Raw genomic sequence first — 15,383 nt, forward strand, 5'->3', positions numbered from 1 at the left:
TGGTTGCTCTCTTGAGCCTCTGGCAAGATGCCATACTTCAGCGTATCTCCTGAAAGACACAGTTGATGATTCCAAGTTGATGATAATTCATCTTAAATTTCTTGTACAGTGTTCAAGATACATGGCGGTCAATGAGCAAATCAAGCTATTTAAGTTGCTATTTTTTTAAATGTGAAATAAGGTGCTCGACATGAATATATTTGTCCCGAATATGCAAATTGGGCCCCTGATTATTCTCTTTTTAATGAGGCACTCAGGTTCCCTGAACACCATCTTTTAATTGAAAGGTCACAGGAAGTGCGGCGTGTTTAGTAATGGTTAATTATTACACGCATACACTTGTGTTCATGACTTGCATGCACGCATATGCACACGTACGTCCTGAAAAGTACAAAGACATAATTCAGACTCGTGTTACTTCACAGTTACTCAGGTTTGATGAATAGAGAGCAGGTTATATGCAAAAACTGTCTAGACTTGGGGACGGGTCGGGGCTGCTTTTAAAGCATGAAGATCACGTTCCTTACAGCTTCATTGACTTTTGACGTGATATTATTAAGCAATTAAAATAAGTCCTTCTGAACTTAAATAGGACGATAGATCTACCAGATTTCTAAAGGAAATGTTACGTTAATGTCTATGATGTATCATAAACAAATGTACGTGTTATAATCTACTTATGGCACTGTATAACTCTAGTTAAAAGACATAAGTATTCATAGTGCTTATAACAATAATCACAACAAATTATAAAGCATTTAGTAGCAGTCGCTCACTAAATATGTCTCTTGCAAGGATCATAGTGGATTATAATTCTGTATAGTAGAAATTAATTGTTAGCCATTGTTCGCAATAAGAAAGTTTAGTAAGATTAATTTCACATTTGTTGTGTGTGGTTCTTGCATAAATGTAACAATGTAACAATCTTGCATAACAATGACCACTTATAGTAACTTATAATCACATTACAATGTTATATATATTAGTTATTTAAATGCGTTATAAAAATAATAAAAAATAATAATAATAATGTGTTACAACCATGGGCTTTATAATACACTATGATCATTAAAAAAACTAAAAGTAAATGAGTGACCAGAAACTATGAGAGTTTAATACTTTAACTTCATGTCATTATAAAATGTTTTGTAATGTGTTATGATTGTTGTTATGAAGCATTAGGAATATTTATGAGTGCTTATAACTATAATTTGTTAGTTTGATCTACTGATTAGGCTGCTGTTTAGCTCCTCAGCTGCACTCACATGTTGCATGTGTGTTGAGCCACCACATGGTGGAGCCCTGCACCAAACTAACACATCACAGGGCAAAACGCTACAGTGACACCAGGACCAACTGTGACGCTTCTCTGTGCTTTTCTACAAGATGGAAGTGAAGTGTGTGTATGTGTCAGATGTTCACATTTTCTTTCTTCTTAAATAAACTTGTGCACACAATCTAGTATAACAATTTTCACTCTTTAATTCTTGTGTGTGTGTGTGTGTGTGTGTGTGTTAGCTTAAACGAATAAAGTGCTTGAGGCAATGTGTGTGCTTTAGTGGATTTAAAAAATGTATTTCTTTGTCAGCACCTCTATCTCTTTTTCTTTTATCAACTTTTTAAAAAATGTCCTTTATCTGTGCACAATTGACCTTCTTCTACGTCTCCTTTCGCCTTTAAAATACCACATACTATGCTTCTACTAAGTATCATGTCTTGGATGTGTTTATATAATCTATGTGTATTGGAATTTTCAAATTTTAGTTTTGAAAAGTTACTTGACATCTTCTGCTTGAGGATCTCTTTCACTGTGTTTCTCTTTAACACTCTCAGTGAGTCTGAGCTCTGAGGGGTTGTTGTTCTGCCTAGTTTGATTCAACAGCTGCACGGCACAAGAAAAAAAAACCCAAAAAAACAACACAGCCTCAGATCTCTCCTGCACTAAATCACACAACTGTGAGGCAGGAGTTTCTAAATTTGGAAACACCATATTTTGCTTTGGATCTCAGAAAAACAAGCCATCAGCTATTTAGTGCCTTAAAAACAGAACAAACTTCAGGAAGTGATGAAGCTGGTTCTGAAGGGAGATCAACGTTTATGGTGGATGGATGGAAGATGGTGTTACTACAGCAAATACTGGACCAACACACAACAAGAGAATGGATTTAGGTGCACATTTGTATGTGTGTTCTTGCATCCGCATGTGTGTTGGTGTAGTACTGTTTTTCATGTAGTATTTGCACACTTGATGCTATTCTCCATTAAAGCTGTTTTAGCGGGCGTGGTCTGTCACTCACCTCTTCTTGACCAATAGGATGGCTACCAGCACTAGCAGTATAAAGACGAGCACCCCAGCACTGATCCCAGCGATCTTCACCACCCGATCCGTCTGTTTAGCCGGGTCAGGAATGACTTCTGGCTCCTCTGTAGCACCTATAACATTTATAACGCCAATAAAACAACATTATTACTGTGGATACTACTGTAATTATTGATTATTTTATAATATTAGGTGTGGACACAAGAACATATTACATCCCCATTTGTTAAACATTGGTGTATCTACAAGATGCAAAGTGAAAACCACCATTGAAAGAGTGGTTGCTTCAGTGCAAAGCTGTTGAATGACTTCGAAGGGACTGGCAACATCTTGAAATGCTGCAGAAGAGTAAGGAACCATAATGAAGGATAAGAAAAGTAGTTTTAAAAAAAAAAAATCTTGAGTGAACTCACAGAGTTAATGTTTGCTGGACAGCAGAAGATGAAATAAACAACTTTTTTAACACTGTAACCTCTGAGATAGTACTAGAAGCTATTATTATATGTTATTGTACTGTTATCATGGTGGCTGTTGCAAATGTGCTAGCCATCTGGTGAATACATGTGCATAAAACAAGCTACTTTTTATTAAGCTTACAATACTAATCTACTGGACAGTGGAATTCGTCAGAAAGGAGCTCTCTTGCACTGACTGTAAGCCTGTTAAACAAATAATGGATTCTTGCCACTATTTTAAGTATCTATGCAACCCTGTGTCACCAAAGGCTGCAAAGGTATGCCACCTTACAGCCTCAGGTATTATGTTTTCTCTCAAGCTGTCTTTACAAAATGCCCTGACATCTGGAAAGTGGTGAGTGTAATAAGGAAACAAATCCCAATGAGCCATTTAAACAGAAAGGTTTAATCATTCCTCTGCTAAAGATTGGGAAGATATCAAGACTCTTAATATTCCTTGTTAAGCAAAGTCACACAACTGACACACAAATGCCATGGTAACTGTCATTAAGGATCCAAATATAGCCAAAAGTTTTGTTTGAGGAACTAACTTGGCTTAGAGGCCAAAATTAACAATAAATTCCCCATTAATATATTTGGTATGCAATAATGAACAAAAGAGACTGCTTCCACCCACACCAGTCGCTATTTACAGTTCATATCTGCACATTTTAGAGTATGTGTTTACCACTAGGCATCTGGCAGGTTTAAAGCAGTTATAGTTTAAGCAACATAACAAAGAAACAAGATCTTTACAGACTCAGTCTTCTGCCATCAGCCACGGCCGTGCTTTGAGCTAAATGCTACCAAGAGAATGCTTACATACTCACAATGACATATGAGCATGTATAATGTTTACCATGTTCAACATCCTATTAAAGCATTTCATCATGCTAAGGCTAAAACGTTGACCTGATGGTGTTGTTAGATGAAAATTCCGGGGATAACCAAAGTCCTCCTGACGGGGGACACGAATGTCGGTACCAAGCTTTGTGACGATGCATCTAGTAGATGAGTGATTTCAAAGGATAAGTTAAAACTTTGACCTGCTGGTGGCACTAGATTAAAAATCAGAAGATACCCAAAGTCTTTAGGACTCATCTTTTGGGAAACATGGATAACTGTACAAAATCTCATGGCAAGCCATCTAGTAGTTCAGATATTTCTGTTTGGACCAAAGTGGTTGACCAACTGACTTACATAAGCTATGACGCTAACAGTTAAGTTAACCATTTGACATTTTCTTGTACACTTTAAAGATAAAGTCCAGTAAAAAGACAGTAACAGAGAAGCAGTAGATGTTGACTATGTTCATCCCTGGTCTGTATTATTTTATGGAGCTTGGTCAATTCAAGTAACAAACACTCAGTTTACACCGATTTCAGCTTCTCATTACTTTTGTTGTATCACCTGATGGAAAATTTACTGAACCTTTGATCTCTATGCAATACTCATACTCCTATTTCCAGGTGCAAGCACGCTAGAAATTGAGTACATATACACAAATAAAGAAATGTTCATTTGACTGTGTCTGGCACTGTGCAATTCAGGTCATCATTAGAGTCATGCTCTCATTGGGAAATGCTTTTGAAATGCAATTTGGCTGTAGCTGACCAATGTTTCTGCCCCAATGTCACAGTATATTAGTTGCACTCAAACTCATTTCTGTTCCTGATGACTTCAGAGAATTGTCTGAACTCCCTGATTTCGTCTGCTTGGAATATAATTCACAAATGATGTTTCAGACCGAGTGCATGCTGTAGTGGAGATTTTACCATGTTGATCATGCACAGAAAGTCAACAGCAAGAGAGCCAGCATCTGTTTTCATGCCCCTAAGCTTAGTGATCTGATCCCATAACGGCAGAGTAGTTTGTCCTGCAACGTAAGAACATTATCGTGCATTATGATAATCCAAATAATCCAACACAAAGACATATGCACATAACTCAATATAATGCAATACATCTATCAAACAATAATCTACTTCCAATGAAAAATATCATCAAGATAAACATAATCTCTCTCTCTCTTTATCTCCCTCAGTATTTTCAACCCTAACATATTAATTTGTTAAAAATGTTTATGCCGCTGAAATCCTTGAAAGTCCCCATCCAGCTCTGTGTCATTATGTAACGATATTGCACTAAAACATGGAACTCAGGTTGAAAGATGAAGCATGAGCAGTGGTTTGTCAGCCGAAATACTTTGAAAGGGTGAGGTAGAAAATTCCACAAAGGAAATTCCACAAAAAGTACCAAAACCAAGAAAAACTTCCTTCCAACTTCCTTCCTTGTCTGTAGAACTCAGCTCTAAGAAGTACACTAAATCCATATAACACAAATCACAAATATACGTTTCATTTTTTTTTTAAAAAGCTCAATAATATTACATATATATATATATAATCATAGAATACGCCAGTCAAACGGGACTAAATAGTGCATTTGTTGGGGACTATTTTCAGCTGCGGACGAATACACTATTAGTGCTCTGGCGAATATTTACGCCAGCAGAACAATGCATGTGGGGTCGATTTAAAATAAATTACAGTGCCCACATTCATGGAAATAAAGCAACATGTCACCCAGTAAACTGTGTGGCTCAGAGATGCCTTTTAATAGTTTTTGGACAACAATGGGGCTCCATAGCACAGAGGAATAAGAGATATCAGGCTTTGGGTATGCATGCTATAATTAGCATATGCCTATATCATTGTTGGTGTTGGTCTTTTCATGGGATTTGTTGACAATGAGAAAACTATAGAATATCATCAGTCTTATTCTTTGAGGTTTCTTTTTACCATAAGTCGAGCTTCATGAAATCCAAGATTATTACCGAACTTGTGATGTGCAAAACGTTGCTTAAGATGGAGACAAATAAATAACATTTCCATGTTTTTCTTAAGATGATAGATCCTAGCACAATTTCTTAACTGTCTAGCAAGTAAATAAGCGTTACAGGTGATTACATTTGGATGTTGGTTACAGCAGAACCTACCAATACATGTTGAATATGTTTCCTCATGTTTCTTTCAGAGCTAGACCAATATTTTGGCCAATATTACAATAATTTGGTTATATGTGAATCGCTAAGTAAATTGTGGTAATACCAACAAATGTTTGAGGTATTTTAGCAACAATGTAACAAAGTAATTGCATATATCTTGGTCACAATTCTTAGAATTAAAATTAAATGTTATATTAATGTAGGATTAATGAAAAAAGATTTATTGTTGTTGGTAAACAAGGGTGGCTTTAATTCTAAATCATTTTTGCATTAGTGACTACCCAACACTAACTGGTTTAACCTACTTTTTTTCTAATAACTGTCAGATCAGCCAATGGGCAAAGGGTATCAAAACAAGACATGACAAAAATGAAAAAAACAATCTTTAAAAGAGTCTGAGTCTCAAGACCTGACCTCATAATGTCGGCAGTGGCTCCTAATGTCTGTAAAAAATTGTCCAGGTCAGTACACTAACATCCACAACTCACCCACACAGTTACAAAGACACACACACACACACACACACGCACACACAAAACACCCTGAGGCAGCAATGACAACACACAATACCCCAGATGACCTAATAGGACCACAATCGCTTAATCCTCCCTCCCGGATGCACGCTTGAGTGCACACACATGCAGAAGGACGGAGAGAGAAAGGAGGGGACGCTCGTCTGACCTCTCTGTCCATTAGTCTGTCTTTCTGCCTTATTAAAAAAAAAGAAAAAAAGAGTAATAAGTTAAGCTTCACTAAGACCTCCTAAGGCTAGTGTCATCTCTTTCTAGCAGCCTTTGGCAAAGAAACCAACCTGTTCTAGTAACTACAACCACCAGCAATTCTTGAAATGTGTTGACACTGGAAACACAGTAACTTCCAACGTTTTCTCTTATTTCAGAGCAGAAACATGACATCTTACAGGCACTGGAGGGATTGAACCACTCCTTTGATCTATCCCATGGGATCCATTTCCTAAGAGCCTATAGGCTCACACTTCTTGGTCACATTGAACTCTGCAACCTAAAGATAAAATAGGTGAACAATGCCAGTTATTTTCAACTTCGATCTTATTCTTTTAGAACTTGTTTCATTTTATAGGGACAAGGACATAGCATGGAGCAATGCCACATACCACACTATTAATTGTCTAAGCGACTTTACAGGGTCTGTCCTTTGATTGGTCTTTATAAAAATATGCAAATCAATCAGCCATGATGATTCATTCTACAATAATTATGGCTGATTGCACTGCAAATTATGCCACTTTTACTGTCTGGTTTTATGCTCCTTTGGCACCAGAAGGTCAAAGCAAAGACCATCAGCCGTGCAGAAAGTGATTGCTACTTCTTTTTTTTTTACAACAATAACAGTCATAATGCAGTAGAACTAAGATAACTTGCAAGCACAACATTCAAGTAACATGTTGACTTCTGTTAATATGAAATCAACCTTTTATGTTAATAAAGGTAAGCTTAATAAAATGTCGACACTATAGAATACAGACCAAGTCCAAGGTATTTGTATTTAAACTAAACACTTACATTGACATTAATACAATCAGTCTCCTGTAAGATCATTAATAATTGCTGCCTGTTCTTGAATGGTGACAATGGAGCTTAAAGGATTAGTCGATTAAATTATTAGTCGATTGAGAGAAAATTTATCCCAAACTGTTTTGAAAATAAATTACTCAAATCCCTCATTTTCCAAGCAGAAAAACAAAACAATCACTAGTTCACAATCAATGGGCTTGTAAAAATGTAATTTGCCTTTTCATCTCTGCTTGCTTTGTAGTTCTGCGTTGCTTAATAAAATATACCCTTAAATGACCTCACTGTTCTGTGAAGCTCAACACCACCAGTCACTAGGATTGTCAATGTCATCGAAAACACATTAATGTATTTTTCTTTTAATCTTAGATCTAACTTTGATCCATCAGCCGCATTTCTAAAAATCGTTCCTGAAAACAGTGTGAAGGCATTTGTGTATGTTTATATGTGTGTGTTTGTGCGTGTGTTTGTCTGTGTGTGTGTGTGAGTGTGTGTGGTTGCCCGGGGATTAAACCACTCTGATAATCTATCAGCATATGGTTGCTGGTAAAAACTTGACATTTAGACGGCGTGCACATACAGGAGCTTAATGTGAAAACAAATACTTAACATGAACATGTTTTCTCTCTCTAACATGAAAAACATTATCTTGTGTTATGTTATATTGTCCCCACTAATACTCATAAAAACAACTACCAAAACAATCATTACATCAGTCACAATAATAAATATCAGATTATGAACAATCATTAAGGGACGTTAAGTAATTTAACAACATAAAATAAGCGTAGTTGACCAGATATAAAAATACATTACATTAGTTTAATGTTATCAGTGATAATCCAAAAAGTTAACACTGATCTGGGGTCTTTTTTTGACATAAAGTGGTATTAAAAGAGACAGTTCTTACCTTTAGTAGCGAGCCTCAGACACTGTGTCTTAGTTTCCTAAAAAAAGACACATTAAGAGGAATACCTTAGTCCCAAATCCACAACAAACACACTATAGCATTAATCAAGATAATGTAACTTTGTATGTTAACTACTGTACATATGTATTCACAGTATAATAACAAACAAGTGGGGCATTTTTCAGTTGTCTGCATATATGTTTTAGTACTCTCAGAAGTCATAAATGCTTGCAGGTAGAGGCTGTGATGTAATTAAAGTGTAATTAGTGTCTCTTTGGATGTGTACATACAGTGTATTTATTCACAGCAGCAAGCAGGTGAGAAATATGAGCTCACTGTGTGTTTAGTGCTTCTTCCCATGAATAAATATTTATATACCCTCTCCGTGCTGCTAACAGCTTGAAAGTAGATGTTGTAGTTCTTTCTCGGGGCCAGTGGAGGATTCCAGAAACCCTGGGGATGGAGAAATAAAGTTACTTTTATAAGAGGCAAAACATACGTAGATTATCAGATACTAATTTCACTTATTATATCTGCTAAAGAGGATATGTTTTTGCTTTTTTTTGGTTTATCTCTTTGTTACAGGATATCTTCAATATCTCATTTTTGAGAAATATGCTTATTTGCTTTCTTGCAATCAGTTAGATGGGATGCTACTCTCATGTCTGCATGCTCAATATGAACGTTCAATTGTAAAACTGTTTCTTATTTAACTCTCTGCCAGAAAGGGAAATATTCTGTTGCTGTTATTCTATTTGTGCTGATCCAGGATCCAGGAACTTTTTGCAAAGGCATTTATGTTTATTTTCACCATTTGCTCGAGAACTACTGCGCTTGCTTAAATGAAGATATTCTGGTACATTCATATCATATGGATAGGAATAAAACCCCTTGCATTACAGTAAATTATAAAAACTCAAGGCAACTCTTACATGTTTTCCACCTTGTCTATTCCCATTCTTGCGAGTGTATTCCGCATCCCTATACTTATGCATTTTGAGTTTACTATGATTTCTAGTTCATTTATCATTTCACCTGACATTTGTGCTGCTCTATGCACAGAATTTGTTGCTCAGATAAAAAGGCTTGCCTGATATGTCTTGTTGTCTCCAACAGTGAAGGGGAGCGGCTCAGGCAGGTTGCTGGGGGACAGCTGGGCGGCATAATAATATGGAGATCCACCGCTAGACGCACTGTGGTAGGAAACCGGGACCTGAGAAAGAAGATATATTTACATTAAAGTAATATGTCTATAAATTTGCCTTACAAATACAATGTTAGACAATGTTGAACTTTTCTACAAATAAAAGTTCTGCTTAATGTCAGTTGGGATCTAAATGTCCAATGGTCTACAGAGCCAAATGGTGGCTATCTATTCTAAGATGTATTTGTTGTATGTGTTTGAATGTGTAAGTTAGTAGATAAATACATATAGATCAGATATATTAGGCTGTAGTTGCATGTCTTGTTAATGGCATGTATGTAGAAGAGATTAATAATCACCTCGTAACAGTCAGAGGAAGCTTGACGACGCGTTCGCTGAGGATTCACTTCCTCAACTACAATCTGGTAGGCACTGTAGACGAGAAGAAGATAATATAAATACATTATTACATGATTTTTGGGGTGAAACACTGATACATTCATGATGAATAAAATACTAATACAATATTATAACTATAATTATCACTGGTTGTATGCCCCTACCAACCAGTCATGTAGCAGTTTACATCCATGTCTAAGCAAAATGTCATTATAATCTTGAAATTGTCACAATTAGCAAATTGCTTTGTAAGTTATGGCTAACAATGTGTTTTGTAGTAACTGTTTTGTGTGCTCACAGTGACATTTGGCCATCAAATTCTAATCAGTTCAACCGTCTGAGCAAGTGGACAGAAAACCCGAAACCACAATGACTCCGCCCACGGTTGTCGGCGGTTGAATACCTCCATGTTACTCCTCAAAAATAACATAGTTGGCATTATTAATATAATGACTGATTGTATTGTAATGCACATGTTCAAGCTTGACCAGTGCATCATTCACAAACATATTTACAAAAAAACTGCTTGATGTTGTTAAGTTGTATGTTTTACTAGTTGCTTTATGGAGAAAACTATCTATGTACAAAACACACACCAATTACATGCTCAAAGCTTTGGACTCTAGCCAAATACATGCTGTTTTGACCAAAGCCGGGGTCTGGGTATGTACTGTATATGTATGAAGTACCTTATAGGTGCTCCCTTGGCCTGGGCAGGTTTGAGCAGGATAGTGATGGTTGTTGCAGTTTCATTCAGAAAGGCCTCTGACCCATCGTACTCATCTATTGTCGGGGCTGAAGAAAGAATATGAGTGTGTATTAGTGCCCATGTCTCACCTTGCTGACTATCTAAATATGAAATATGATATGCCACAATAAAACATGTTAAAACTTATTCTCTACCTGAAATATTAGTAGTCACGTTAAGCGTGGTTGCTGGGCCGAACCCTTTGGAGGTGGATGCGCGTATAGAGAGCTGGTACGTGACACCTGGGTGGAGCTGAGAAAATAAGTGATGTGTGGCGTTGGAGGGCAGCACTGTGAGTCCCGGCCGCTGGAGAGGCACCGAAGGGTCAAATGAACGTACACCACTGTAGCTGATCTGAAGTGGGGCACAGAGACAGAATCACAGTTTATACATTTTCCCCACTGAGCTGAGTGATAGTTTGGCTCCGACAACAATTACTGCTCCCCAATACTTCTGCTTATAGTACCTCATATTGTATGATGACTCCGTTTGGCTCAGTTGGTTCTTTCCAGTAAAGAAGAATTCTGTCTTCAAATGGAGTGGCTCTCAGTGACGGACTGGGAACTGAGCCTGGAACTGTTAACGCACACACAAACAAAATGATTAAATGCTCATAAAAATAACATAAAAATAAAAATAACAGTGAAAAGAAGTCAGTTTAGGACCGTTGTAAATGCATAACAACAACAACAACAACAGGAATACACACAGCAAAGACTTTGCTGAAACATGTTAATGTGTATGCCAAGTTATAGTTCAAGAGTTTTCTTGTGGCTTTCTCAGAAAATAAAAGCAACAACAACATTTGTTATGCTTATTTAATTTCCCAGTAGTGGCTTGTTGAGTCACCTAAGTTGTCAAAGTACCAGTAAATTTAAGCATCACAGCGTCACAGCCTTTACTTTTTTCCCTCAAGGCCTTTGAACACCAAGTGGATATTTTTATATGCATGTAATACCCCTTTCAATAAAAAACGTTACGCACAGAGACCTTGCAAGTCTGATGCATTTCATTGTTCTATTTGTTGCACAAAATGGAATTCACTACGTTGTTGCAATGGATAGCACTAATCCCAAACCTGGCTAATTAGTGAATGAATTACATCAGCAAGAAGCTATCGTATAGCCGCCTATAGCACAATCACTACTGTCTCATCATTAGTACAACCTTTGATTGTACGGAAAAAAGTGTCATTTGTGTATCTCACCATCTTCATCAGTTTGAATGACGGTCTCGTCACTCTCTTTCCTTCCCTCTGGATTGGTCAGAATCATCTTCAGACTGACATTGGTGTAGGGTGGCAGGTTTCCCACCAGGTGACGAGGTGCTGAGAAGAAAAAGAAAAGAAAACCAATTTTACTCTATAATGCATTTAGGCCTTCAACTAACGACTGCTGTTCTTCATATAAATTGATTAGTTATTGGTATATAAACTGTCTTGTTTTGTCTGTACAACGTCTACAAAACAAAATACAAGGATATAAAACAGATAAAACCTGTATTGACAGTTAAAGTGAGTATTACCTTTAGGGTCCATGTCCAAGCAGTCAGCTTTGCTGCGATTGTTGGCAGTCATATAATGGTAGCAGATGGTGACGTTAAAGGTGTGACAGCGAGTGATGTTGTAACCCAACGACTCCCAGTCCACCGCTATCAGACGAGACCTGGTCTCTGCAATCTTTAGCCTCTTAGGAGTCCGCATAGGTTCTACAGAGAATCAGAGGAGAACACATGGAAAGAACATCATGAGTTTTCTCAGTAACCCAACGGATCATTGCCATATATTCGACTGCAGCATTCTGATCATAAATATGCCATCTATCTTTGATGACTTAAATTATTGTGCACTGTCGGTGTAAGAGGTAAGTGCTGAGTCAACTTTTTCCCAAAGATAAAACAAGAGGGATTTTTTTTTGAACATCTACTTCTGCTCCTTACTGCCCTTTCAACCATTTCTCAAATATATTAACTTCTACGAGGCACGTCTTTTGTTTCCAATCTTTTACGTGAATTCAGAACTGTTATTGTCAATGTAATCTAGCTTCTCTCCAGCCTGCCCGGGGCTTTAATTACCTTAACTGGCTCATTTAACTGGATCAATAACACCCCAGAACACACCCACCACCTCACAGACACACTCACACTGCAATCACAAAACTAAACCTTTCCTCATCTGCTTCCTGCTAGCTCATATCAATCAACTGTATTTCGGGCACTAGATTCTCATGACTTTTGAGTTGTGCTTCTCCAGCCATTCAACAGTATGGGTGGAGCTGTACATAGAAGAGCTGCCATTTTCTGTAAAAAAGCTATAAGCTTTAATCATATGTTATGAGCGAGTCATAAGTCTTGATCTGCAACAGTATCTAGTTATTATAGCTATCAGATAGATGTAGTTTGTTTTAAAGTTAACACACGATATTCTTTACAGCTGAGGGGGCAATAGGTTTCATCAGCCTATGCCAATGAAAAATATGCCTTCCTTAACTCTAATACTGATCTTGCAGATTGGCTCTGGACATCCCCAGACAAGAGTGGAACCTTTTACTGGGCAACCAAAACAAATGTAATTAAAAGTTTTGTTTGTTGGGCCTTGTCCTAAACTGACTTCTTCCACAGTGTAAGTCATTCCATCACCTGTTAATGCTCCTTCCTCCTTTCTCTCTCTCTCTGTAACTCACCTGCTTCCTTATGTCCTCCCAGGATTTTTTAATAAAAACAGCTCACCTTAAATAGAGAGGCTCTCCCCAACCCCCCCTTGTCTCGCTCTCTGTTTTTCTCAGGGTCTTCCTCTCTCAGAGAAGACAACACAAGGACACAAACTTGTCGCTTCTTCTGACAACCCATTATCTGCCTGTCACTCACTCACACACACACACACACACACACACACACACACACACACACGCGCCTAAACTCACAGGCATGGACAATCTCACACTAAACCCAAACACACACACACACACACACACACACACCCAAACACACACACACACACACACACACACACACACACACACACACAGACGTGTGCTGCAGGATGTGACAGCATCAAGATTAAATCTGGGCAGAGCACGTATAGGTGTGCTTTGGTATGTGTGTGTGCTCACCTCCATATAACTTCTCATAATAACAATGCATCGTCAAGGACAAACGCACTCACACACACACAGGAATGTAAGCGAAATACAAACATGTTGACGTTTGCTAAGTCATTTAGATGTAAATAGCTCATATAAAGAGACATACAGACATATGAGAGAAAATGAGAAAGACGAAAGAAAGGTTGTGATGACACCCAGGCAGGTAATTGTCTGCTGAGCAAATATTATTGCTCAATTGTGTGTGTGTGTGTGTGTGTGTGTGTGTGTGTGTGTGTGTGTGTGTGTGTGTGTGTGTGTGTGTGTGTGTGTGTGTGTGTGTGTGTGTCTGTCTGTGTGTTTTGCTAATAGCAGAAGGGTCAGAGCATTTCATTTTTGCTTCAACCTGTTATTGGATGGTTGACATTTAAATAGAGCGAGAGGGAGACCTATTGCTTTCTCTGCCTGTCTCTCCCTCACTTGTCTCCGTCTCTTCCTCTCTGTCTGACTTCCCGGTTTAAATCAATACTTGTGATCCTCACCATAAACCTGGCTATTAGGACAGACACACACACACACACACACACACACACACACACACACACACACACACACACACACACACACACACACACACACACACACACACACACACACACACACACACACACACACACACACACAAACACACACACAGACTTAGGGCAATGTATTGATTTCAGGGTGTCTTGATTCTAACTCTGCTTCACAGTGAGACATGGAATTAAAACCAAAATATATGACTAGCTGCCTGTCCCACACAAACACACACACTTGCATTTCACTGTAGGGAGTGAAAAAGGTAGTAGAGAGCAAGGTGGGAGGAGAGACAATGAGAGAATACGAAGAAATAGAGGAACGAAATACAGAAAACGACAGGAGGGCAAAGAGAGTAGCATAGAAAATGAGTAAAGAAGAGTGTAAAGACAAAGCAATGCGTAGAGAAAATTAAACTGGGGCTGGAGGGAGCGAGTGAAAGATAAAAGAGAGGAGAGAGAGAAACGGGAGAGAAAGATGAAGAGGGAAAGAAAAAAAGGGCGAGAGGAGGAACGGGGAGAGACGATAACTAGTTTGGAACGTGGCCAGAGTCAAGCGGGACCGGGTCCAACACTAAACCACAGAGGCTGCCTTGTCCCTTTCCCCTCCTCCGGTAGACATACAAACGGCTGGATTCATGTTGGAACTAAAAGGCTTTGTTCTCCACAGATGGAGCTTTGAAAACAATAACAATACCAATAAACACCAACAATAACACCAAGGACGGCGAGCTTCATATCAGCTGAATCCAGAGGTTGGAATTAAAGAACGGAAAACAAAAGCAAAGGAAATGAAACTAAATGAAATAGAACTATGCTAAGGGCGAAATTTAAAAAAAAAAATGAACTGTCCCCCAACATGAAGCATTAGTAGGAGCCAATAAATAAACAGTTAAAAGACCACAGAGAGGGAGAAAGAAGCTTGAAGAAAAGCAGAGAAGAAATGAGGTAAGCAAAGGGAAGAGGATGGGAGGGGGGGGGGGGCAGAAAAGGTTGACAGGCGATGCAGCTAAATCCAAGTTAATCTGTCCAATTAGTTCCTGGTAATCCTTCCACTGTCATGAGGAAGACAAATGAAACTCCGTCTCTTTAACTCACATTTTCTCCCTGCATGTCTCGGTCTCTCTCTGTGGGCCAGAGTTAAGCACATGAAAGGTTCACATTTGTGCTGCAACATTCATGTTATTTGCACTTG

At 38.2% G+C, this 15,383-nt stretch overlaps 1 protein-coding gene across 1 annotated transcript in view; it reads right to left on the reverse strand.

The window, feature by feature from the left end:
• ptprk (protein tyrosine phosphatase receptor type K) overlaps positions 1-15,383 on the reverse strand; it is a 107,638-nt gene that overhangs the window by 20,871 nt on the left and 71,384 nt on the right. Inside the window, 10 exon segments of the mRNA XM_054619123.1 lie at positions 2,298-2,433; positions 8,243-8,279; positions 8,621-8,695; positions 9,333-9,455; positions 9,746-9,818; positions 10,475-10,580; positions 10,689-10,887; positions 11,000-11,109; positions 11,741-11,860; positions 12,058-12,240. Of these exon segments, the coding sequence (XP_054475098.1) occupies positions 2,298-2,433; positions 8,243-8,279; positions 8,621-8,695; positions 9,333-9,455; positions 9,746-9,818; positions 10,475-10,580; positions 10,689-10,887; positions 11,000-11,109; positions 11,741-11,860; positions 12,058-12,240 (1,162 nt within the window).

Source organism: Anoplopoma fimbria, chromosome 18 (assembly GCF_027596085.1).
Source record: "Anoplopoma fimbria isolate UVic2021 breed Golden Eagle Sablefish chromosome 18, Afim_UVic_2022, whole genome shotgun sequence".
Classification (NCBI taxonomy): Eukaryota; Metazoa; Chordata; class Actinopteri; order Perciformes; family Anoplopomatidae; genus Anoplopoma; species Anoplopoma fimbria.